The following is a 24,585-nucleotide window of genomic DNA, read 5'->3' on the forward strand; positions in this document are numbered from 1 at the left end:
ACCAAAATTCAGCTTTGTGGGAATTTTTGCTATTTCCCCCTTATACGCATGTCTATTTTGACCGGACTATATTTTAGTTTATTTATTATTAAATATTTTGTTGCCCATAATTGGAAATCATTTATTCGGATACAATTATTGTAGGCTGAATCGAGTCGACTTTAAATGAATGTACGAAAACCTGTCCGACTAAAAATTACTGTTAATCACTATACTTATTACTCATGTATATTAGGGTGATGTCTTTTTTGTAACTTCTTATGCCTCTATTCATATTTTAATAAGTTTTTATTTATTATTAGAAAATATATAACATATCAGGTGATTTGATAAAAATACTGTTACGGAATAAAGTTTTAACTTAATCCCGTGTTGACGTTGTTTTATTCCCCGATATGATTTGTATTAGTTTAAACCCGCATCGCTCGCGTTTTTATACCCTCTAGCGTATGCATCTGGGAGGTTCTACAATGTTTCAAAGAGATCCGGATACACATACATAGATACACTTATATAAACAGACAAATTAATGTAAACAACTAATGGATCAGCGGTAATAAATACGTTAGAGCAGAACGGGGTAATAATGAATGACGTCAAAATGTAATCTACAACTCAATGCACAAAACAAATAAAGAGAGAGAAAGATAGAATACAACAAATAAATGACAAAGTGTAAATTAAGACTAAACGATAATTCCATGATGGCAGTAAACTCCAAACAATAGTTGTTGCAACACTGATACAAATAAACTAAATGCTTAATAAACAAGTAAAACAGTATCAGTCGGCTTTGCAGACAGAGATATACCATGAAATACCTTGTTTGCAAAAAAAAAAAACATATGTATTTAGCGAATATTTTCGAACTTTTGTGATGGAAGTTCCGGAAGGAGCGGACCTATAAGCACCACCTTCGAATTTCATATAATATTCAAAAAAATATTGCGATATCCAAAGAGTTGATGAACGCAGTATTCGGTTCGAGCTCTCCAGCCACTACAAATGGTGCCATAAGGTTTTTTTTTACAAATTTCGGGCTATTTTCTCAAGAAGTATGGGCTTGCCCCTGAAAAAACGTTTCCTGTCGTAACTGAGGCCCCGAATGCAAATTGCTTTTTCAAAAATCAAAGTGATTTGAGAGCAGGTCTTAAAGTGATTTTATCCACAATTTTGTGTGGGAGGTACCCGAAGGAGTGGAAAAATATAGTCTATTTCGAACCTGATCTATATCTGGTAGATATATAAGGACGTGTAAAGTTTGGACCAAATCGGTCACTCCCATCAAGAGTTATCGTGCACACACTTTTTCTGAACATTTTGGAACTTCTGTGGGGGAGGTACCTAAAGGAGTGGACCGATATGGCTTATCTTCGAAATTAACCAAGTTTGCACTAAATATTACGAAGGCCACATTTTGGACCGAATCGGCAGATTCGTTCGAGAGTTATCTTGCGCTCCAACCACTACGCTCAAAATTTCGGAAAAGTTAAGATGTGGACCTGCTTTAATTTTTTTGTAACAATTTGTATTTACTGCACCCATACGACGGTACAAGTATCATCAGGGCAAGTCCATACTTCTTGAGAAAAGAGCCTGAAATGTGCAAAAAACTCCTATGATACCGTGTGTAGTAGCTGGAGCGATAAAAGATCGAACGGATCTGCCGAATCGGTCTAAAATTTGGCCTTCGTAATATCTTGTCCAAACTTAGTTTAAGTTTGAAGATAAGAAGATACCTTCATGTACCTCACCCACAAAAACTCAAAAATTTTCGGAAAAATTATGCGCACGATAGCTTTTGATGGGAGTTACCTGAATTGGTCCATACTTTACACATCCTAATATATCTACCAGATCTAGATCGGATTGTATATGGGATATATTTGTCCACTCCTTCGGGTACCTCCCACACAAAATTCCCGATAAGTTCACTTTAGGACCTGCTCTCGAATCACTTTGATATTTGTTTAAGTAAGTCCATACTTCTTGAGAAAACAGCCCGAAAGGTGTAAAAAATACCTATAGCATCAGTTTGGCCTCCTAATATATCTACCAGATCTAGATCGGATTGTATATGGGATATATTTGTCCACTCCTTCGGGTACCTCCCACACAAAATTCCCGATAAGTTCACTTTAGGACCTGCTCTCGAATCACTTTGATATTTGTTTAAGTAAGTCCATACTTCTTGAGAAAACAGCTCGAAAGGTGTAAAAAATACCTATAGCATCAGTTTGGCCTTGGTCATATTTTGCCCAAACTTAATTTCAGTTTGAAGATGGGCAATACCGGTCCGCAACTTCCGGTAAGTCCGGTACAGCATGGACTTACCCCCGATGAAATTATACTATCGTAATATAAACCGAGAGATCTACCTGCTATCAGAAATTTCAAAACGATGTCACTGTACTGCTCACTGCTGATAGCAAGTAGAGATCTCCCGGTTCACTCCCGTTATGATTCATATTTGAACATAATTTAAGTGTGAAAGAAATGTTAAGATGCGCAAAGGTCGCACCAATTTCAGTCACTCCTTTCGATAGTTATCTTGCTCATCAGACACTTTAGTTGGTCACCGTTGAGTTTTTAGCGCTTTTGGACCCACATGTAAGGAACTAAAGAGACTTACCTACGAGGAACATTACACCACTCTAAACAGGACCACAAGAAGTACTTTTGGAAAAATATGCAATCATCATCGCTCGGCCCTTAAACTACACATAAGTAAACATTTTAAACTTTTTTGAGGCAGGTAACCGAATATGTTTTCCAATATAGACCTTTTAGAACTTGACGTACATTTGGAAGAAATTTTGTAAAAACTTCCAATCTGATACTTAATTCGTAAGTTTTCGTGCTCATCAGTCATGGGAATTTAGGCAGGGTTATATAGGGCTTGTGGAACATTATCCCAGGAAGTATACACTTGCTCACGAAAAAATTGTTATCGCCGCAAAAGTGGCAGTGAGCACAACCTGTTGCAAAAAAGTCATGACGATCCGAGAAAAGTTCTAAACTGCATTTCAGCTCAAGAAGGAGCTGACCGATATACATAGTTCGTATTCGAAGCTAATCTATGTCTGCAAGATATATTACGTAGTCGAATGTTTGGACCAAATCGGGTTCTCTCTTCGAAAGTTATCGTGCGCATCATTTTAAAGAAAAAATTTGAAATTTTGTGAGGGAGCTACCAGAAAGACTGGTTCGAACTTAAATTAATATTGGAGCGAGATCCGAAATTTGGATCCGTTCTATAGTTATTGTACTCACGAGCCAGACTGATAGACGGTCATTAAACTATGTTGACAATTTTTGGCGGATAAGTTTTGTTACCACTGGGAACAAAATTACAGATACGAGTAGTTCGATCAACAAATGCAGCTAAACTCCTTAAAAAATCGGGAGGTACTGCTATATGGGGGCTATTCCAAACCATGGATCTATGTTGGCAATATTTGGTGTAGAAGTTTTTCAACCACTGGGAACTTCAAATGCCGAACTACAGATAGTTCGGTTAAAAATTGGAGCTAAATTCCTCAAACTACAGAAAATCCGGTGGTACCGTTATATGGGGGCTATTCCAAACCATGGTCCTATTTTGGCAATTTCAAATGTCAAATGACAGCTGACAAAAAATGCAGCTAAACTCCACAAAACACCTAAAATCGGAGGTACCGATATAATGGGGGATAGACCAAAATAAGAGCCTATTTTGACAATTTGCGGTGTAGAAATTTTGTGACCGCTAGAAATTTCGAATTCGAATTTCGAATGTCAAATGACAGCTCGTTCGGACAAAAATTGCAGCTAAACTCCTCAAAACACCTAAAATCGGAGGTAGCGATATATTGGCTAATTTGGACAAAAATGCAGCTGAAATCCTTAAAATATTTAAAATCCGGAGACTATACCACCCTTATAAGGGAGCTATTCCAAACCCTGGATCTATGTTGACAATTTTTGGTGGAAAAATTGCCATCGCTAGGAACCTTAAGGTCAAATTGTAAGTAGTTCGGATAAAATAATGCAGTTAAAATCCTCAAAATACCGAAAATCGGGAGTTACCGTTATATAAGGGCTATACCAAAACATGGACATTTTTTACAACCTCGTATCCCTGTATGATATTGTGATGAGTTTTTACCTAAGATTACATAAAATCTTAATTATAAAGTGATTCGAAATAAAGCTTCCACACAAAACGCATTTAAAGTTTTTATTTTTCAGAACTTTTGACAATTGTTTGAAGTCACTGCAAGCAGTTATTTTACTGAAAACAAGGTATATGGGCACACGACATAACCAACATGACGTAACCGTTTGTTTCCCACTATTTTAATCATCGGATTATAACATATATATCATTTTACATTACAGTATATAACTTTATTTCATATATCATAAAAATTAAAAGTGGTATGTGCGGGACCTTTTTCAATAATTAAATGGAATAAAAGTTACTAGGTAGTCAGTAATAGGCAAAAGGTTATTCATTCGTGCAACAGGGAATATTTTTTTGAGATTTTTTTCTTTATAATAAAATTTATAATAAAATTACATGAATGATATTTTTGATACTAATAGCCAAATTTTCATTAATTTTTGAAAAAAAATGTCAAAAAGTCATAACCCTAATGGACCTATGTTGGCGATTTTTTGGTAGAGTCGTTTTGTGACCACTGCACACAGAAAAAAAGGCCTCTCTAACATATTTCCCGTACATATTTTGCAGCAAACATATATTTGTTTGCAATCGGTCCCAAACATAACATATGTTTGGGTCCTGCTAACAAATAAATGTTTGGGTGCAAAGAAATACAAACCCAAAAGCCACAAAAAAACAAACACATGCAATTGTAAAATGTATTGGGCATTTAATTTAATAAAAGCAGAATTTCTTTAAGAAAACACAAAACACTGATTAATTCACACACATTACCGTCTTTACTCAACGATTTTATTTAGACAACTGATAAAAGAACAACATAATTAATTTTTTTCTTTTCCTCTTCGCTTGCTAACAACAACAAAGCACGAAACGCACTTGGTTGGCCAAAGCTTCTGCGTCTCCTATTACACTATACACACAGCTCTTTGCGAGAGCCCTGTTGTTACTCTCTTTGACAAAAATCATCTCTCCACCCATAAAAAATATGTTTAAACATAAAAAATATGTTGGTACCTAAACAAATAAAATTGAGATATCTTACAAAATGTTACAAACATATATTTGTTTGGACACAAACAAATTATGTTTGGATCCAAACATATATTTGTTTGCAACCAGCCTATATTGACAGTTTTTAGTTAAGAGGTGTTGTAGCAGCTAAGAACCCAAATGACTAATTTCATATAGTTCGGTTAAAAGTTTTAGCTAAAATCATCAAAATACAGAAAATCCGGAGGTACCGTTATATGGGGGCTACATCAAGACGTGGACCAGTACTAAGAAATTTCTGGAGACCATTTTGTAGCCCCCCACGAAGGCTAAATACCAAATTTCGGCCATTTTGGTGTGATAATGAGGCTAAACCCTTAAAAATACCGATAATCGGGAGGTATTGTTCTATGTTTGCTATATCAAAACCTGGACCGATAGAGCCTATTTTCAATACCAAACATCCTAGGAGTGATAGAAATTTCTATACTAAAATCATAAAGCTCTATACCATTTATAATTGACGATGTGTTCCAAATGGAATGGCAAAGTTAATTATACCCTACATATTATGGTGGAGGGTATAAAGTGACTTATCCTTTTGTTTCTCACTAATTTTCTTTAATTGTGAGAATCGTAAAAAGTCTTCAGTGTTTTTCCCATACATACATTCGAACAAATTTTTGAAAAAAGGCCAAAAGTCATCAACCTAGTTCCCAGGCAACCGTCTGTATTTGTAATTACGCTACAGATAGTAATTTTTATCGGATTCAATAACGCTTAACAAAGAAATGTAAGCACGCTACCTACTGTATTATTAGTAGACCGAATATAATGGATGTTTTATATAAACTTGTATTGCCCAAACAACATATTTTACTCATTACTAAACAATGAATAACGCCAATAAAAAAATGTCAGTTAATTCAACGCTTAATGGTTGTTGTGGTGGTGTAGGGTATCATATGGTCGGCTCGGTTCCCACTTTAGGCTTTGCTTAGGTGTTAACATTAACATGGTTCATAGGACATTCATAGTCATAGTCATAGGTTTAGATGTCGTCAAAATCGTCGGAGTCTGTTTTAATCTGATTAATTTCCAGTTCTGGGTTTCTGATAATTATATATTATTATAAAAATATATTCCATATAATAAATCTAGATTAATTATAATTAATATATTTTTATACAAAACAAGGCGAATTTATATAAGGTATGTGCATGAATTGCAAAAACTAACAAATTTACAAAAAACAACATTGTTGTTATTAAAAATTAATTGTCAAAGATAAATATTCAATAATAATGTCGCTCTAACAATTTTCTGAGGAAGAACATAAATACATTTTGAAAATCATTTAAAATAGTACACATTTGAATCAAAATGTAAATATAAAGCATTCAGAGCTGTCTTAGGGCATTTCTATTGCAAGTTCAGGATAAAAAGATGTAGTTTATGGTAGCAAATTTCGAAGTTTCAAATTTCATGAGTAGACCCTATTACATTTTGAAGACTAAATTTAGAAAAAAGTAAGAATACAGCTGATTGTCACTTCAACCTTGTATAAATATGCCTTGATAAAAAATAAAATATTTTTGTTGGGACATTTCCAAATCAAATTAGTTACGAATACAAACACATGAAATGTCGGAATGTGTACTACAACATCGAGCATCCTTATGACACCAGTTGACCCTTTTCGTGAGAAGTTGAAGATTTTACCGTTACATCAACACAACAAAATTTTGTGGATGCAGCCAGCACCTGCTCGGATGTTACCGTCGCAAAGTGGTTCAGAATCGTTTTTCCTGGTCAAAATTCTGCAACTTTTGAACGGATAAAGATATTTTCATACCCTCAGCATTTATGCTAACGAGGGTATATACACTAGGGTTATGACTTTTTGACCTTTTTTCTCTAAAATGATTTCCTGTAGCAGGGATGAATGAACTTTTGCCTGATAATTACTACGCTATCGTTTATTCCATTGAAATATAAAAAAAGTTCACGCACAAATCGATTTTAAAAATATAATTTTTTGAGAAAATGTATGAAATGAAAAAAAAAAATTTTTTTGAAAAAATTATTTTTTGTTGCACGTATGAATTAATATAAGCCTACTAATAACTATAATAATGTTTATTTCATTCAAATATTGAAAAAGGTCATGCACAAACCACTTTGAAAAAATTTTAAATTTTTTGTTTTTTGTTAAAAAATTATATCTTTAAATAAAAGCGTTTACGACATTTTTACGATTCTCAGAATTGAAGAAAATTAGTGAGAAATAAATGTTATGTCAGTTTAATTGTCTCATGTGACTCTTTATCTGCTTACAGCGGCTTCCAAAAATTTTCCATAATTTTGAAAAATTCAAATTTTAAAATCATTTTGTGCGTGAGGTTTTTTCCCCGAATCACCTTATAATTATGATTTTATGTAATCTTCTGGCAAAACTCATCACGCTATGATACAGGAATTCATAACCCTAATATACACTTTCATACGGGCAAAATGTGCCTCATCAAAATAATGGTTTTAGACCCCAAGTATGTTTGGACGAAATCCGGAAAATTTGTGCACACTATAACTCTTGAAGGGAGTAACTGATTTGGTCCATACTCAACAAACATTGTTCCACAACATCCCATACGGGACAAGGGAGACTTCTCTCATATCAATGAGTGCACGCCGATTCATATTTAGCTCAATGATATGGGACCTACTGTTTATCGGCGAGTCCGAACGGCGTGACTTAAGACACCACTTGTGGAGAAGTTTTTCAAGGCTGAAATACTCAGGAAATGTCACCAACATTACTGAGGGGTATTTTGCCACAGTTAAAAATGTTTGATGTTGCCTGGCCGGGGAATCGAACCCCCGACCTTCTGCGTGCAAGGCAAGCGTGCATACCATTGGCACCACGGTGTGCATACTTTGCACATCGTAAAATTTCTACCAGACTTAGATAAGGTTCCAGTATGGACTCAATCGGTATACTCCTACGGTTACCTCCCACACAAAATTTCGGAAAGGTTCAGTTTAGGACCTGCTCTCGAATTGCTTTGTTTTTTTGTGGTAATAACTTGTATTACCTTCCCCCGACAGGTTGGTATAAATGTCATCAGGGGCAAGTCCATACTTCCTGAGAAAATAGCCTGAAAGGTGCAAAAAAACCCGTACGAAACCGAGTGTAGTGGTTGGAGGGCAAGATAACTCCAGAACGGATCAACCGATTTAGTCCAAAATTTGGGCTTCGTAATATTTTGTCCAAAAATCGTTTAAGTTCGAAGATAAGCCATATCGGTCCACTCCTTCAGGTACCTCCACCACAAAAGTTCAAAAATGTTCGAGAAAATTGTTCGCACGATAACTCTAGAAGGGAGCGACCGATTTGGTCCATACTTTCCACATCCTAATATATCTACCAAATATAGATCAGGTTCAAATATGGTCTATATTTGTTCACTCCTTCGGGTACCTTCCACACAAAATTATGGATAAATTCACTTTAAGACCCGCTCTCGAATCAATTTGATTTTTGTTGAAGGACAAGCCCATAATTTTTTTAGAAAACAGCCCGAAATGTGTAGGAACCCCTGAGGCACCATATGTAGTGGGTAGAGAGCCAGATAACTCTCGAACTGATCAACCAATTTGGTCGAATATTTGGCCTTCGTCATATTTTGTCCACACTTAGTTTCAGTTTGAAGATGGGTAATACCGATCCACAAATTCCGGTATTATATTAATATTTAAAAATGTCACCAAAATGGCATGCACGATATCTCTTGAATGAGGCCAGCAATTTGGTCCAAACTTTGGACCTCCTAATATTTTGTCCAAATTTAGTTTAATTTCTCGGTCTTCTCAAAATTGGTGTCTAAGTGCAGTTTAGGGTCTGTTCGAACTTCTAAGATCCTTTGGAAATATATACTGATGCTGTTCGTTGTGGTCCTGTTTACAGCGATATTATGTTTTCTGTGGACAATTCAATGCTTCCAGGCGTACTTGTCCAAAAGTTATACCTTGACCTACTGAAATGACTAGTGGGCGCAATGTCTATCGAAAAGATATCACTCCCAATATAAAATCCGTTTCTATAATGGACTATGTCGGACCATTCCTTTAAGTTCTTCTCCCGCAACACTTTTGAACTGTAATCGTAATCCTCATTTTTGTCGGCAAGTTCAAGTGCCCTTTTGGGACTACAAAATTCTGAAAAGACCCTAAATACATTCGATCCGTAGATGACAGTTTGAACTCACATAGGCTGAGGGTATATCTCTGTCGGTAAAGCCTACTGATACTTTTTTACTTGTTTTCAAGATGTGTTGCTTTATTCTATTACATATTTTGCTGGTACATATCCAAATAGTTTTACTATAATATCTGTGACAACAACTTCATTGGCCTGACTCAAAGATGGTCGCAACACATCAAAAATAACACGCCAATTGTCGTTCAGCAAATAATGTGCACCATCTTCCAAGGCCTTATCACCATTGAACAAATTCTCTAAATGAAACTTCATGCCACCATTTTCGGTCCATTCTAAGTGGCATTTTTCCACATCGGCAAATTCGACTCCGTCGCGTTCGTGAATCCTAAATTGAAGATCTACCTCAATTACAGCATTATCTGAAAGAATAAGAAGAAAATATAATAAAATTATTACAGACTAAAGTTTTAATTTTGCTATAAGGGGAAATATCAAAAATGTTATACAATGCTGAATTTTGATGGAGAGCTAGGGTATACCATTAAAAGCTAAAGAATGACTAAAAAAAATTACCATTTCGTTTTTGGAGGACAATAACCATCGGGTGCGAGGGGACTTAGGCAATCAGAATCGTTTTTCCTGATCAAAACTCTGTTACTTTTGAACGGATAGAGATATTTTCGTAATTCTCTTTTTGTTTAACAGACAACACTTTCAGCTTTCCGACACATTAGAAGCCACCAAATTCGCTCTAGCGGTCGCAGAGGAATTCAAGGTAAAATTTAAAAATGTAAGTTCTTTTCAAGTTTCTTTTGCATCAAACTATGAGTGTTTTTGAGTTTTTCATATGTTCTTAAATAGTTAGAACATATGAAAAACTCAAAAAAAAAGGTCAAACCACAATAAAAAAAAGCATTGTTCCACAACATCCCATACGGGACAAGGGAGACTTCGCTAATATCAATGAGTGCACCCCGATTCATATTTAGCTCAATGATATGAGACCTACTATTCATCGCCGAGTCCGAACGGAGTGTCTTAAGACATCACTTGCAGAGAAGTTTTTCAAGGCTGAAATAATCAGGAAATGTCGCCAACATTACTGTGGGGTATTTTGCCGTAGGGGATGGACGATACCAAGGAACGGTCCTGACCGGCTTTAACATGGCAAAGCCCAGGATTTATCTTGGTCCCTCTTTCATCTCAAGTGGACACTGACCTCCCCGTGGTGTCACCTGGGGAACTGCCTTTAACACCCGTTAAAGGTAGTGAGCTAACATGTGCCGCGCGTTCACCCATAAGAACGTTAAAAACTTGGGTTTGGGCGTCGGGTTAGTAACCCTCCCCTAGAAAAAACATCCTACTATGAAAAAACGAAAGAAAAGAAAAACAAACCCCTCTAAAGTTGACGAACCCCGCAAACGTTTTAAGGACCATGATCTGCGAATCTGCACCTGGAATGTTCGCACTCTTTATAGAGAAGGTGCAGTCTTCGCATTGGCAGACGTACTTGAAAAGTACAAGGCCGATATTACTGCCATACAGGAAATACGATGGATTGGGAAAGGCGTCACAACAACACCTAAAGGTGACGCACTGTATTATAGCTGCCATGACGTAAAGCATGAGTTTGGTTGCGGATTCGTAGTTAGTCGGAGACTAAAACATCTGGTATCCAGCTTCACCCCAGTGAATGAAAGACTTGCTGCAATTCGAATAAAAGCTAAATTCTTCAACATCAGCTTTATTTGCGCTCATGCTCCCACTGAAGAAAAGGACGAACAGACCAAAGATATATTTTACGAGCGCTTAGAAGAAACATACGACCGTTGCCCTGCGATTTTAATGCCAAAATTGGAAAGGAGAATATCTTTGGCCCAACAGTCGGGAAATTCAGTCTCCACAGTGAAACATCTGACAATGGTATGAGGCTGATAGACTTTGCAGCTGCAAAAAACATGGTAGTTAGCAGTACCAGATTTAATCATCTCGATATTCATAAGGGCACCTGGCTGTCTCCAGATCAAAGAACAAGTAATCAAATTGATCATGTTGTAATAGATGGAAGACATTCATCCAGCGTGTTGGATGTACGATCGTTCCGAGGCGCAAACATTGATTCGGACCACTACCTTGTTGCAGCAAAGGTACGTACCCGTCTAAACGTTGCAAATAAAGCACGAACAGACACAACGCGGAAGTTGGACATCGATAGGCTGCAAACACAACAGATAGCCACAGCATATTCCACTCAACTAGCCCAATTGCTTAACGCGAGCACTCCTTGTCCCGATAACATAACAGCACAATGGCAACATATTGCCCACTCCATGCAAACAGCCGAAAAATCCATACTTGGATTCCAGAGACCTCCACAAAGGAATTCATGGTATGACCAGGAGTGTCGTGCTGCTACCGAAGAGAAAAATGCGGCATATAGAGCTACTTTACAATCAGTAGCAACGCGTAGCGCACGAGAGAGATATCGGGAGAAAAGGAGAGAAGAGAAACGTCTTTTCCGCAAGAAAAAGAGAGAAATGGAAAAGCGGGAGTGTGAAAAAATCGAGATGTACAGGAGCCAGAATGAAGTCCGAAAATTCTACCAAAGAGTGAAACATCAAACAGATGGCTTTGGTACAGGCACATCCTCCTGTAGAGACCAGCAAGGTAATCTGGTAACAGATACAGACAGCGTGCTCAGGATATGGAAGGAACATTTCTCCAATCTGCTGGTATCCAATAGTAGCGAAGACGATGATACCACAGATCCAATCCCAGAAGATGGTATAGAATGTATACCGCCCGGCCAAGATGAGGTAAAAACAGCAATCAACCGGCTGAAGAATAATAAAGCAGCAGGAGCTGATGGCTTACCAGCCGAGCTGTTTAAAACCGGAGGCGACGCGCTGATAAGGTGTATGCATCAGCTAGTTAGCACCATCTGGCAGGAAGAACGCGTACCCGACGATTGGAACCTGAGCATACTATGTCCCGTCCACAAGAAAGGAGATAAGACTGTATGCTCCAACTATAGGGGCATAAGTCTTCTCCCTATTGCCTATAAGATAGTGTCAGGGATATTGTGCGAACGACTAAAGCCAATGGTCAACGAAATAATTGGACCATACCAATGTGGCTTTAGACCTGGCAAGTCCACCATTGACCAGATATTTACCCTGCGGCAAATCCTCGAGAAGACCCAAGAGATGCAGATCGACACATTTCACCTTTTTGTCGATTATAAGCAGCATTCGACAGTCCCCTCCGATCGAAGGTATTCCACGCAATGTCTGAATTTGGTATCCCCGCAAAGCTCATCCGGCTTTGTAAGATGACTTTAACTGATACTAGGTCCTCAGTTAAAATTGGAAAGAACCTCTCCGAAGAATTTTGTACCAAAAGAGGTTTCAGACAAGGAGACAGCCTTTCGTGTGACCTATTCAACATTTTGCTGGAAAGGGTAATACGAGATGCAAATGTCAAAAGAAATGGCACAATTTACACCAATAGCCACATGTTACTTGCCTATGCTGATGACATAGACATCATGGGACGGTCAGTAAAGGAAGTAACTGATACCTTTAGGAAGGTCGAAGCAGAATCTGCGAAAGTGGGTCTGGCGGTAAACGGTGAAAAGACCAAATTGATGGTGTCGACGCGCAAAGCGTCCATAGAGCTCGGGCCAACTGTGGAAGTTGGTACCTACAATTTTGAGGTAGTTAAAGACTTCGTCTACCTCGGCACTGCCATAAACACAACAAACAACATCAGTTGTGAAATAAGAAGAAGAATTGTATTGGCCAACAGATGCTACTATGGTCTAAGTAAGCAATTTAAAAACAAAGCCACATCTCGTCAAACAAAAATAACACTATACAAAACGCTGATACTACCAGTGCTAATGTATGGCTCCGAAGCATGGGTACTTGCGCAAGCAGATAAGGCAGTGCTTGGTGTGTTTGAGAGGAAAATTCTTCGAAAGATCTACGGGCCGATTTGCGTTGACGGTGAATATCGACGTCGTATGAACCACGAGCTATATAAGCTATACAAAGACATGAACATAGTTAAACGTATCGAGATGCAACGATTGCGTTGGCTAGGCCATATCATGAGAATGAGCGATGATGAACCCGCTAAAAAGGCATATGAATACATGCCACATGACGGTGCACGCAGAATCGGTAGGCCTAAGCTTCGATGGAGTATACAAGTGGATGAAGAAATGGAAAGGCGCGGTATTCCAAAAAGTCAAGCGAAAAACAGAGAGGAATGGAGATCTTTTCTTAGTTCGGTCTATGGAACAAATGTTCTGTAATGGGCCAACTAAGTAAGTAAGTAAGTATTTTGCCACCATTGAAAAATGTTTGAATCGAACCACCGTCCTTCTGCGCGCAAGGCGGGCGTGGATACCATTGCACCACGGTGGCATCCACAAACCACAATGAACAATCCATAAAAGTACACAAAATTAAGAAAGCAATTGTTGGAACAAATTTTTTAAAAAAATTATTTCAATTTTTTTTTCAAATTTTTTTTTTTCATTATTGAAAAAAATACTCCTTGGGTGTCCCTTTGTGTGGAAAAGCTATCCCAGCAAAATGTTCGATGCCAAAGATGTCATTCAATCATGGGTGCAAGTGATCTGGCATGTCGTCTCTTTATCATCTTCATCGATGAACGATGATATTCATTTTTGGATCCAAAGCATGTCATTTAATGCTTTGACATGTCATTTTCACCAATGCTTTGGCATGTAATTTTCACCAACCCCTTGCAATGACATTATCATTACGACGAGAGTTTTAACAAGGTTGGTTGTGATTTCGAGTCTCCGACAACATCAAGACTATTGTAAATAATTAAAACAACAAACATTGTTCCACAACATCCCATAAAGGACAAGGGATACTTCCCTAATATCAATGAGTGCACCCCGATTCATATTTAGCTCAATGATATGGGACCTACTGTTTATCGCCGAGTCCGAACGGCGTGTCTTAAGACACCACTTTGCAGAGAAGTTTTTCAAGGCTGAAATACTCAGGAAATGTCGCCAACATTAGGGTGAGGGGTATTTCGCCAACGTTAAAAATGTTTGACGTTGCTTGGCCGGGGAATCGAACCCCCGACCTTCTGCGTGCAAGGCGGGCGTGCATACCATTGCACTACGGTGTAAATAATTAATCATATATATTTAGAAAAATGTGTATTAATAACAAGTAAAAAAGTATCAGTCGGATATGCCGACAGAGATATACCCTCAGCCTGTGTATATTAAAACAATTTTTCCCCAAAATTCGTATGTATTTAGGGGGTTTTAGGATTAAAGGTCAAAAGTTTTGCGGAGGAGATACTAAAACGAGTGGATCCACATTGACCGTTATGGAAGTGGATCTCCAGCCACAACATATGGTGCCATAGGGGGTTTTTACAATCTTCGGGCTGTTTGCTCAAGAAGTACGGACTTGCCCCTAAAAAAACTTTTACCATCGCAATTGAGGCAGCGAATGCAAGTTGCTTCAACAAAAATCAAAGTGTTTCGATATTAGGTCTTAAAGTGAACTTATCCGACATTTTGTGTGGGAGGTACCGGATGGAGTGGACAAATACAGCCCATATTTGAACCTGATCTGTATCTGGTAGATATATTACGATGTGTAAAGAATAGACCAATTCGATCACTCCCTTCAAGAGTTACCGTACAAACAATATTTCCGAACATTTTTGAACATTTGTGGGGGAGGTACCTGAAGGAGTGGACCGATATGGCTTATCTTCGAACTTAAACTATGTTTGGACAAATTATTACGAAGGCCACATTTTGGACCGAATCGGCAGATCCGTTCGAGAGTTATCTTGCGCTCCAACCACCTCACGCGGTGTCATAGGTGTTTTTGCAACCTTCAGGCAATTTTCTCAGGAAGTATGGACTTGCCCCTGATGAAACTTGTACCGTCGTATGGAGGGCACTTAATACAAGTTTCTAAAACAAAAATCAAAGCGATTCGTGAGATGGCCCTAAACTGAACTTTTCCGAAATTTTGTGTGGGAGATACCCGAAGAAGTGGACCTATTGATACCATATTGGAACTTCATATTACCCTGGTAGAAAGTTTACGCTATACAAAGTATGGACCAAATCGGTCACTCCCTTCAAGAGTTATCGTGCGCACAAACTTTCCGAACATTTTCGAACTTTTGTGGGGGAGGTGCCGGTAGGAGTGGACCGATGTAGCTCATCTTCGAACTTAAACTAAGTTTGGGCAAAATATTACGAAAGCCTAAATTTGAACCGATTCGGTTCATCCGTTCGAGAGTTATCGTGCGCTCCAGCCAGCAGGACAGACAGACAGACAGACGGACTGACATGGCTAGATCGACTCCAAATTGTCTGAAACACATTTCGTCCAAACATACTTGGGGTCTAAAACCATTATTTCGATGAGGCACATTTTCATCGTATCAAAGTGTATATACCCTCCTTAGCCTAAAGGCTGAGGGTATAAAAACACAAAAAATTACATCTCTATTGTATCGATGGAATGGGTTCAAATGCTGATGAAAAGATCGAATCTTTCACGACTTCCTTTGCAAGGGTTCAAATGCTGATGAAACTTTCGGATCTTTCACAACTTCCATTGCATTGCTTCAAATGCTAATGAAAAGATCGGATCTTTCACGACTTCGTTTGAACCAATGCAAAAGATGCCATGAAATCACGTCATCGCATGGAACCCCTGCGTTCAAATTTTGCTGGGTATAATTTATATGTTCCCTAATTTATATGTTTATAAGTTGTTCCCTAAAAGTTCTAGTCCACTAATCTTGGAATTTCACTAAAATTGAGTACCTGAGGAAAAATAAAATAGCTCACTTCGTGTAAACACTACGGCAATTAATTAACACCACGCTTAAAAGCAACAATCCTAGCTACCTACCAAAAAAAAAGAAAAAACAATGAACACAATATCTCTTATAGTTTTTGAGAAATAACTATTTCTTTCTCCAGAAATTTGCAAAAATTACGTATTTTCCAAAATTGGACAACATTTTTCGTTATTAGGAGCACGCCACGCCCAGACCGTGCCAATATTTTGATCAAAAATTTTGCTTTCCTTAGTTTCAGCATGTTTACTATCGAATCCCATCTGGAAATTAACAATCGGTGACTGTGCAACGCTGCCCAGCAAATTGATAGTACCAAATTTTGCACGGCGAACGAAGACGCTCCTACGGGGGATAGGAGGAAATGGCCACAACTAGCCATACAAAACCATTGTGGCACCTGGTCTGATAAATGACTTGCCTTGCCAACCCGTCATTTTCCTTGGTTTAGACCACATCTCTATCGTTGTCTCCGTTCAGATAATTTACCACCGCTTCAGAGAGCTGTACACCCTCCTCGGTCGACTGAGAACATTTTGTATACGGTGACGATATTGACATCATGAGTCGAACAGAAAATGAGGTAAGTGATAGTTTAAAGAAGTAAAAAGTATCAGTCCGCTTTGCCGACAGAGACATCATCTACGGACAGATCGAATACCGGTTACAAAACCACAATTCTTTTCCCCAAAAATTAAGTATTAAGGGGGTTTTCAGAATTGTATGGCCCAATTTGAACATTTTAAATTGCCGACAAAAATGTGGATTAGGATTAAATCTCAAAAGTGTTGCAGAAATGGTACCTGAATGAATGCATTGTCATAGTACATTTTATAAGAGGATAATATTTTGCGAGTAATTTCATTTGGATAGATACCGCCCCACCAGTCATTTCAGTTGGTCACCGTACAACCAACCACTATATTAGGAAGCATGGGCTTGCCCACGATTTTTTTTTAACTTTTGGTACCGGAAGGTGTGGACCGATCCCATCTTCGAACTTAAACTTGTACCGTCGTAATACCCTAGACAGACGGCAGCGTTAATTTGCATTAATAACTGTATTTAATTTTGGCCTGACAGACGACAGTTTCTGCATTTACGAAATAGCTGATTGCTGTTTTGTTGTTGTTTGCAATGTATTTTTTGTTTTCCTTGTGTCTCAGAGCATGAATATGCTCTCTCCTCCATATGAATATGGGCTCTCTTCTACGGCATTGCCATATTGAAATACCTAAATGCCTTTTAAGTGCAGCTCGATTTTTTGCATTAAGAATGTGGATAATGCACGAATTAATTTGAATTAAGGCAGTTAATGCAAATTAACGCTGCCGTCTGTCTAGGGTATAATACAAGATGTGACAACAAAAAATCGTATCAATAGGGGTGCAGGTCTTGTGTGGGAAGTGTCGGAAGGAGTTTACCGATAGAGTACATATTGGAACCTCATCTATGTCTGATAGAAATTTCACGATGTTCAAAATACTGACCAACTCGCTTACTCCCTTTAATACAATGCCGTTCTTTGGTATTGTTGAAGTTACGAAGTTTTTCGGCAATTCACACAAACATTACCCGAACGCAACGAAAGATCACACAAAAGAGAGTAAATGTTTTGATTTGTTTTTCAGCATGCGTGTATACAACCTTACTAACACACAGTTAAAAGTTGCCAATATTCAGAATTTTGTGTGCCCTCTTCTTGGTAGGCAGTGCCTCAATAGCGCACACTTTTTTTCCAAAATTCATCCATTCCATAGTTATCGTGCACTCCAGTCAGCTAGACAGACGGACAGACGTGGCTAAATCGACTCCAAATTGTCTGACACGGATTTCGGCCAAATATACTTGGGGTCTAAAACCATTATTTCGATGAGACACAATCTAAAGATTGAGGGTATGCCTAAAGTAGAAAACATGTAAAAAGTATCAGTCGGCTTTGCCGACAGAGATATACCCTTAGACTGTGTGAATTGAAACACTTTTTTCCATAAAACGTATGTATTTAGGGGGTCGTCAGAATTTTTGGCGTATGAATTGCCGACAAAGGATAAAATCTCAAAAGTTTTGCGGGAGAGATACTTAAAGGAATGGACCGACATAGTTCATTTTGGAAGAGTGTTTTATTTTGGGAATCATTCCTCTCGATGGGGCCATTATATCAGAAAACATGGACTTGCACTTCGGTAAAAATTTCGTAACCGCACTTGAACAACATGTTGATCATTTGTGTGGCTGGTACCCTAAGTAATGGACCGATAGGGTCCACTTTTGAACATAAACTAAGTTTGGACAAATTATTTTCAGATATAAAGGTTGGACCAAATCTGTTGCTCCGTTTATGAAATATTGCGCTTACCATTTTAGCGAATATTTTCAAACTTTTGTGGGGGAGGTACCGGAAGAAGTGGACGTATAAGAACCATCTTCGAATTTCATTTAACATTCGAAGAAATATTACGATATGCAAAGTGTGGACCAATGCAGTATTCGGTTCGGGAGTTGTCGTTCGCACCAGTCACAACACATACTGGACGTAGGAGTTTTTTTTACAGTTTTCGGGTCATTTTCTCAAGAAGTATGGACTTGCCACTGAAAAAACTTGTATCATCGTAATGGAGGCCTTGAGTGCAACCTGTTGCAAGAAATTACAAAACGATTCTAGAGGAGTTCCTAACTTGCATTTTTTCCGAAATTTGGTGTGGGAGGTATCCCAAGGAGTTGACATATATAGTCTATATTCTAACCTGATCTATGTCTCGTATAAATATTACGATGTCCAAAGTATGGACCAAATCGGTTACTGCCTCCGAGAGTTATCGTGAGCACCATTTTAGCGATTTAGGATGCATCCAAAAGAGAACCGATAAGCAAAATATTACGATTGCCAAATTTTGGATAGAGTCGGTATATCCGTACGAGAGTTACCGCACGCTCCATCCACAACACATGGTGCCATAGCGGGTTTTTACAGCTTTTAGGTCATTTTCTCAGGAAATATGGACTTGCGCCTGAAAAAAACTTGCACCGTCGTTATTGAGGCAGCGAATACAAGTTGTTACAACAAAAATCAAAAGGATTTGAGAGAAGGTCTTAAACTGCACGTTTTCCGAAATTTTGTGTGGGAGGTATCCGAAGTAGTGAACCGATATAGTCCATATTCTAAACTGATCTAGGTCTCGTATAAATATTATGATGTCCAAAGTGTGGACGAAATCGGTGCCTTCGAGAGTTATCGTGCGCATTATTATTTGCGAAAAATTTAAATTTTATGGGGGAGGTATCCGAGGGAGTGGGTCGATGTGGTCCATTTTCGAACTTAAACTAAGTTTGCGCAAAATTACGCAAGCCAAATATTGGACTAAATCTGTTCGAGAGTTATGGTGCATTTCAGACGGACGGACATTGCTAAATCGACTCCAAATTGTCTGAAACGGATTTTGTCCAAACTGTATTTGGGGTCTAAAACCATTATTTCGATGAGGCACATGTTGCCCCTATGAAAGCATTAGCATAAATACTGAGGGTATAAAATCTGCAAATTTTTTTACCATTTCATTGTTGTGGCTAAAAAACGAATCCAAAAAAAAAAAAATTGTGAAAATCGGATCAGATTTTGGTATAGCTATATATAGGGCCCAAAATGCCTAAAATCGGTCTATCGCAGCTATTTCAAAATCCGATCCGCTTTTCACAATATTTTGTAGGATTCGTTTTATAGCAACAACAATGAACTGGTAAAGAAATGTTCATCGATTGGATTTTAGAGAAAATGCACCTTTGGTCCCATACAAATTACAATGGAAACAAAGATCCCTCTTGGATCAAATAGAAAATTTGTAGGGGGTAGACAGACGTTTCGAAAAAAAACTTTGTCGTTTTTTTGGGCCGCCTTAATGTATATATTATAGTTGCTCTGTTCCAGAACCTGCAAGAAACTACTCTTTTTTACTACGATAACATTTTTTCCTTTATGTTATCGGAAAAAATAGTAAAAATTAGAAGATTCCTGCAGTACTGGAACAGACCAGTAATGTATAATGTACATTAGAATGGTTTTAAAAAATCGATGTCTGAATTTTGTATGCGGCACCCCCCTACAGTGTTTAGTTTTGTTAGATTTTTAGCTTGCCATAGTTTGAGCACAATCGGAACATGTGAACACGTGCCACGGGGGCCTCAAAGTTTCCATGGGCCCTTTATATAGCAAACATTAAAATCCGACTTGATTTTCAAAATTTTTTGAGGGATTACTTCTTTTGTCACAGAAATGAACTGGTAAAAATTTCTCATCGATTGGTCAATAAATGTGGCCCTAAGGGCAATTTCATGAAAATTCACCTTTGGCCCCATACACGCAGAGAAAAAATATTTTTCGCTTTTGTTGGAACAACTTTACTTTCTAAAATTTCAACCATTAAACATTTCAAAACTAAATATTTTTGCTTCTGACCAAAACTATTGTAAGTTCTAACAATATTTATTGTTCATTCTGACCAAAACTATTGTGAATTACAAAAATAAATATTGTCTGACCAAAACTATTGTAAGTTCTAACAATATTAATTGCTCATTTTTACCAAAAATATTGTCAATTGTAAAAATAAATATTGTTACTTCTGACTAAAACTATTGTAAGTTCTAACAATATTAATTGTTCATTTTGACCAAAACTTCTGTAAGTTCTTACAATATTTATTGTTCATTCTGACCAAAACTATTGTGAATTGCAACAATGCATACTGTTACTTCTGTCCAAAACTATTGTGAGTTTCAACAATATTTATTGTTCATTTTAACCAAAACTATTGCCATTTGCAAAAATAAATATTGTTACTTCTGACCAAAACTATTGTAAGTCCATACAATATTTATTGTTCATTCTCATCAAAACTATTGTGAATTGCAACTATGAATATTGTTACTTCTGACCAAAACTATTGTGAATTGCAACTATGAATATTGTTACTTCTGACCGAAACTATTGCAAGTTCTGACAGCATTTATTGTTGATTGTGACCAAAACTGTTGTGAATTGCAACAATAAATATTGTCACCTCTGACCAAAACTATCGTTATTACATGTTTGGCCCAAAATGTTATAGTGTCAAAGTGACTATATATATTTATATTTAGAACAGTTAATATAGTCCAGTGTGACAATAACGATTGTTGGATTGACAATACTACATAAGGAATCCAACAATATGTTAACAATATATATTTTGCTCTTGGAATATTGTTGGATCAAACATATTTTTTTCTCTGCGTGTACAAATTAATATGGAAGCTTTGAGCCCCCAGTGGCACGTGTTAACAATTCCGATTGTGCTCAAACTTTGGCAATCTTAAAATTTAACAAAACTAAACACTTTAGAAGTGTGCCGCCTAAGGAAATCCGACATCGATTTTTCCCCTTTGAGTTAAAACCTGTCTAATGTATATATTACTTACCAAATGTCATCAATGCCTTTCCGTGGCTGTTCAATGCCAAGCTTAAAATATTTCCCTGCATTGTATAATCACCGGCCATTTTGAAAGAGGGAATTGCTATTTTTAATTTGAAATCCAAAGTATATGCGTTTGATCTAAAATAAAAGTAATTTTATTAATATCTAAATTTTATGTGGTATTTATTTATTCTTACTCTAAAGCATCGATTATTGTTCCACCTAAACCGGATAGGGTGGCATTAACCAAGTCCATATTCATGGAGATGGGACCACTCTGGCTACCTTGGGTAATCTTAACACGTTTAAAATGGAGTGGATCCAGTGAACGAATTGATTTGAGACCAGGAACACCTGTAAGAAAAATAAGTAAAATATTGCTCAAAATACTATTGTCCTTGTTAACTCCCGCACATAAAAGCTTGTACAACTTTTTAAATTTATAAAGGAAGAAATTGTAATATGTTCGAAAATAGTAGAATCTTGCAGGTTCTGGAATTTCTTTAATGTATGAGGACACATTAGCTTTATAAAAAAACTGGTTTTATTTCGTTTCTGTTTTTATTATTCTGTTGTGGACGGATTGAATATTTGTTGTTTACCTGCTCTCCATTCAAAGAATGTTCTTTCGAGATTTTTGGCAAAACAGTTGCCAAATCCTGGATCCGATCTTTTGCAAGAAACAAGAAATGAGGCTGAAATAGAAGGAATTTCAAATGTCTAAATTTAAATTGGAAAACCATTGCATTTTGTACTTACGTTGTTCGGTTAGATATTTTGCGCCCATTACCTGTGTGGCGGAAAACCATGTTAAGGCAGCGAGAATGCAGAATTGCATTGAAATTCTCATATTGAATAATATTCAAATAAATTAAAAGAACCACCTAGATGTTTAGTGTTTGTTGGACTACTAAGAAGTGATGCAGTGATCTATTTTGCTGGACTAAGTATACAGGTTGCTTAGTATAAATATATTATAAATATATTAAGTTTACTAAGAAGTCATTCTTGAATATTGCAAAATAAAAGAAACGTTTTATTTAAAACTTGTTTCTCTTCATCATTAACACATCTCTAGAATTTAAGCGAAGAATGATAACATCTTTCTAGTGCATAAATACACTCCAGCTCATATGTATAGCTTCAGAATTTTTTTCAATTTCATTTAAAAAAAAACTAACAAAAATTTTTGTGAGCTCCTCTACTATTTTGGTATAGATTTTTAGTGGAGAAGTTTCGTGACCACAGAGAACCTTAAATATCAAATTAAAGCTAGTACGGTTAAAATTTTTAGCTAAAACCCTCAAAATACCGAAAATCGAAGATACTGTTATATGGGGCCTATACCAAAAGAAGAAGTTAAGAAGGTTCGTGACCACAGAGAATCTGAAATTTCAAATTACAGCTAGTTCGACTAAAAATTGTAGCTAAAATCCTCAAAATACCGAAAATAGGGAGGTACTGTTATATGGGGACTATTCCAAAACATGGATCAATGTTAACGATTTTTGATGGAGAAGTTCCATCGCCTCTGAGAATCTCAAATGTCAAATTACAGCTAGTTCGGTTAAAAATTATGTCTTACTTACTTACTTAGCTGGCCCATTACAGAACATTTGTTCCATAGACCGAACAAAGAAAAGATCTCCAATTCACTCTGTTTCGTGCTTCGCTTTTTGGAATACCGCGCCTTCATCTACTTGTTTGCGCCATCTAATCCTTGGCCTGCCAATTCTGCGTGGGCCGCCATGTGGCTCGAATTTATACGCCTTTTTAGCGGGTTCATCATCGCTCATTCTTATTATATGGCCTAGCCAAGGCAATCGCTGCATCTCGATACGTTTAACAATATTGATGTCGTTGTATAGCAGATACAGCTCGTGGTTCATGCGACGTCGATATTCACCGTCAACGTAGATTGGTCCCTAGATCTTTCGAAGAATTTTTCTCTCAAACACACCAAGCACTACCTTATCTGCTTGCGCAAGTACCCAGGCTTCGGAATCATACATCAGCACGGGTAGTATCAGTGTTTTGTAAAGCGTTATTTTTGTTTGACGAGTTGTGGCTTTGTTTTTAAAGTGCTTACTTAAGCCAAAGTAGCTTCTGTTGGCCAATACAATTCTTCTTTTTATTTCACAACTGATGTCGCATTTCGCGTCGACACCATCAGCTTGATCGCCAGACCCACTTTAGCAAATTCTCCTTCGACCTTCATAAAGGTTTCGGGTACTTCTTTTACTGATCGTCCCATGATGTCTATATCATCAGCATAAGCAAGTAACATGTGGCTATTGGTGTAGATTGTGCCACTTCTTTCGACGTTTGCCTCTCGTATAGTCTTTTCTAGCAGGATGTTGAAACGATCACACGAAAGGCTGTCTCCTTGCCTGAAACCTCTTTTGGTGCAAAACTCTTCGGAAAGATTCTTTCCTATTTTAACTGAATATCTTGTGTCAGTTAGAGTAATTTTACGAAGCCGAATGCGCTTTGCGGGGATACCAAATTCAGACATTGCTTGGAATACCTTTAAACGTAGCGGGCTGTCGAAGGCTGCTTTATAATCGACAAAAAGGTGGTATGTGTCGATCTGCATATCTTGGGTCTTCTCCAGGATTTGCCGCAGAGTAAATATTTGGTCAATGGTGGACTTGCCAGGTCTAAAGCCGCATTGGTATGGTCCAATTATTTCGTTGACTATGGACTTTAGTCGTTCGCACAATATCCCTGACACTATTTTGTAGGCGATAGGGGGAAGACTTATGCCCCTATAGTTGGAGCAAAAAGTCTTATCTCCTTTCTTATGGACGGGACACAGTATGCTCAGGTACCAATCATCGGGTACGCGTTCTTCCTGCCTGATA

At 37.5% G+C, this 24,585-nt stretch overlaps 1 protein-coding gene across 1 annotated transcript; it reads right to left on the reverse strand.

The window, feature by feature from the left end:
• Positions 1-9,500: 9,500 nt before the first annotated feature.
• Positions 9,501-22,571, reverse strand: LOC141402930 (protein takeout-like). Its single transcript, XM_073985056.1, has 5 exons — positions 22,481-22,571; positions 22,324-22,416; positions 21,919-22,075; positions 21,726-21,859; positions 9,501-9,802 (listed from the first exon to the last, which is right to left on the reverse strand). Exons 1-5 carry the CDS (start codon positions 22,569-22,571, stop codon positions 9,501-9,503), a joined length of 777 nt encoding a protein of 258 aa, XP_073841157.1.
• Between the last annotated feature and the right edge of the window lie 2,014 nt (positions 22,572-24,585).

Source organism: Musca autumnalis, unplaced genomic scaffold (genome assembly GCF_047663935.1).
Source record: "Musca autumnalis isolate F117 unplaced genomic scaffold, ASM4766393v1 scaffold_4, whole genome shotgun sequence".
NCBI classification, from domain to species: Eukaryota; Metazoa; Arthropoda; class Insecta; order Diptera; family Muscidae; genus Musca; species Musca autumnalis.

Coding starts and splice junctions, on each gene's coding strand:
- LOC141402930 (XM_073985056.1), bottom strand. CDS start 22,571: ATGAGAATTTCAATGCAATTCTGCATTCTCGCTGCCTTAACATGGTTT. Junction 22,076..22,323: donor ATTCTTTGAATGGAGAGCAG/GTAAACAACAAA, acceptor TTTTTCTTACAG/GTGTTCCTGGTCTCAAATCA. Junction 21,860..21,918: donor ACAATAATCGATGCTTTAGA/GTAAGAATAAAT, acceptor CTTTTATTTTAG/ATCAAACGCATATACTTTGG.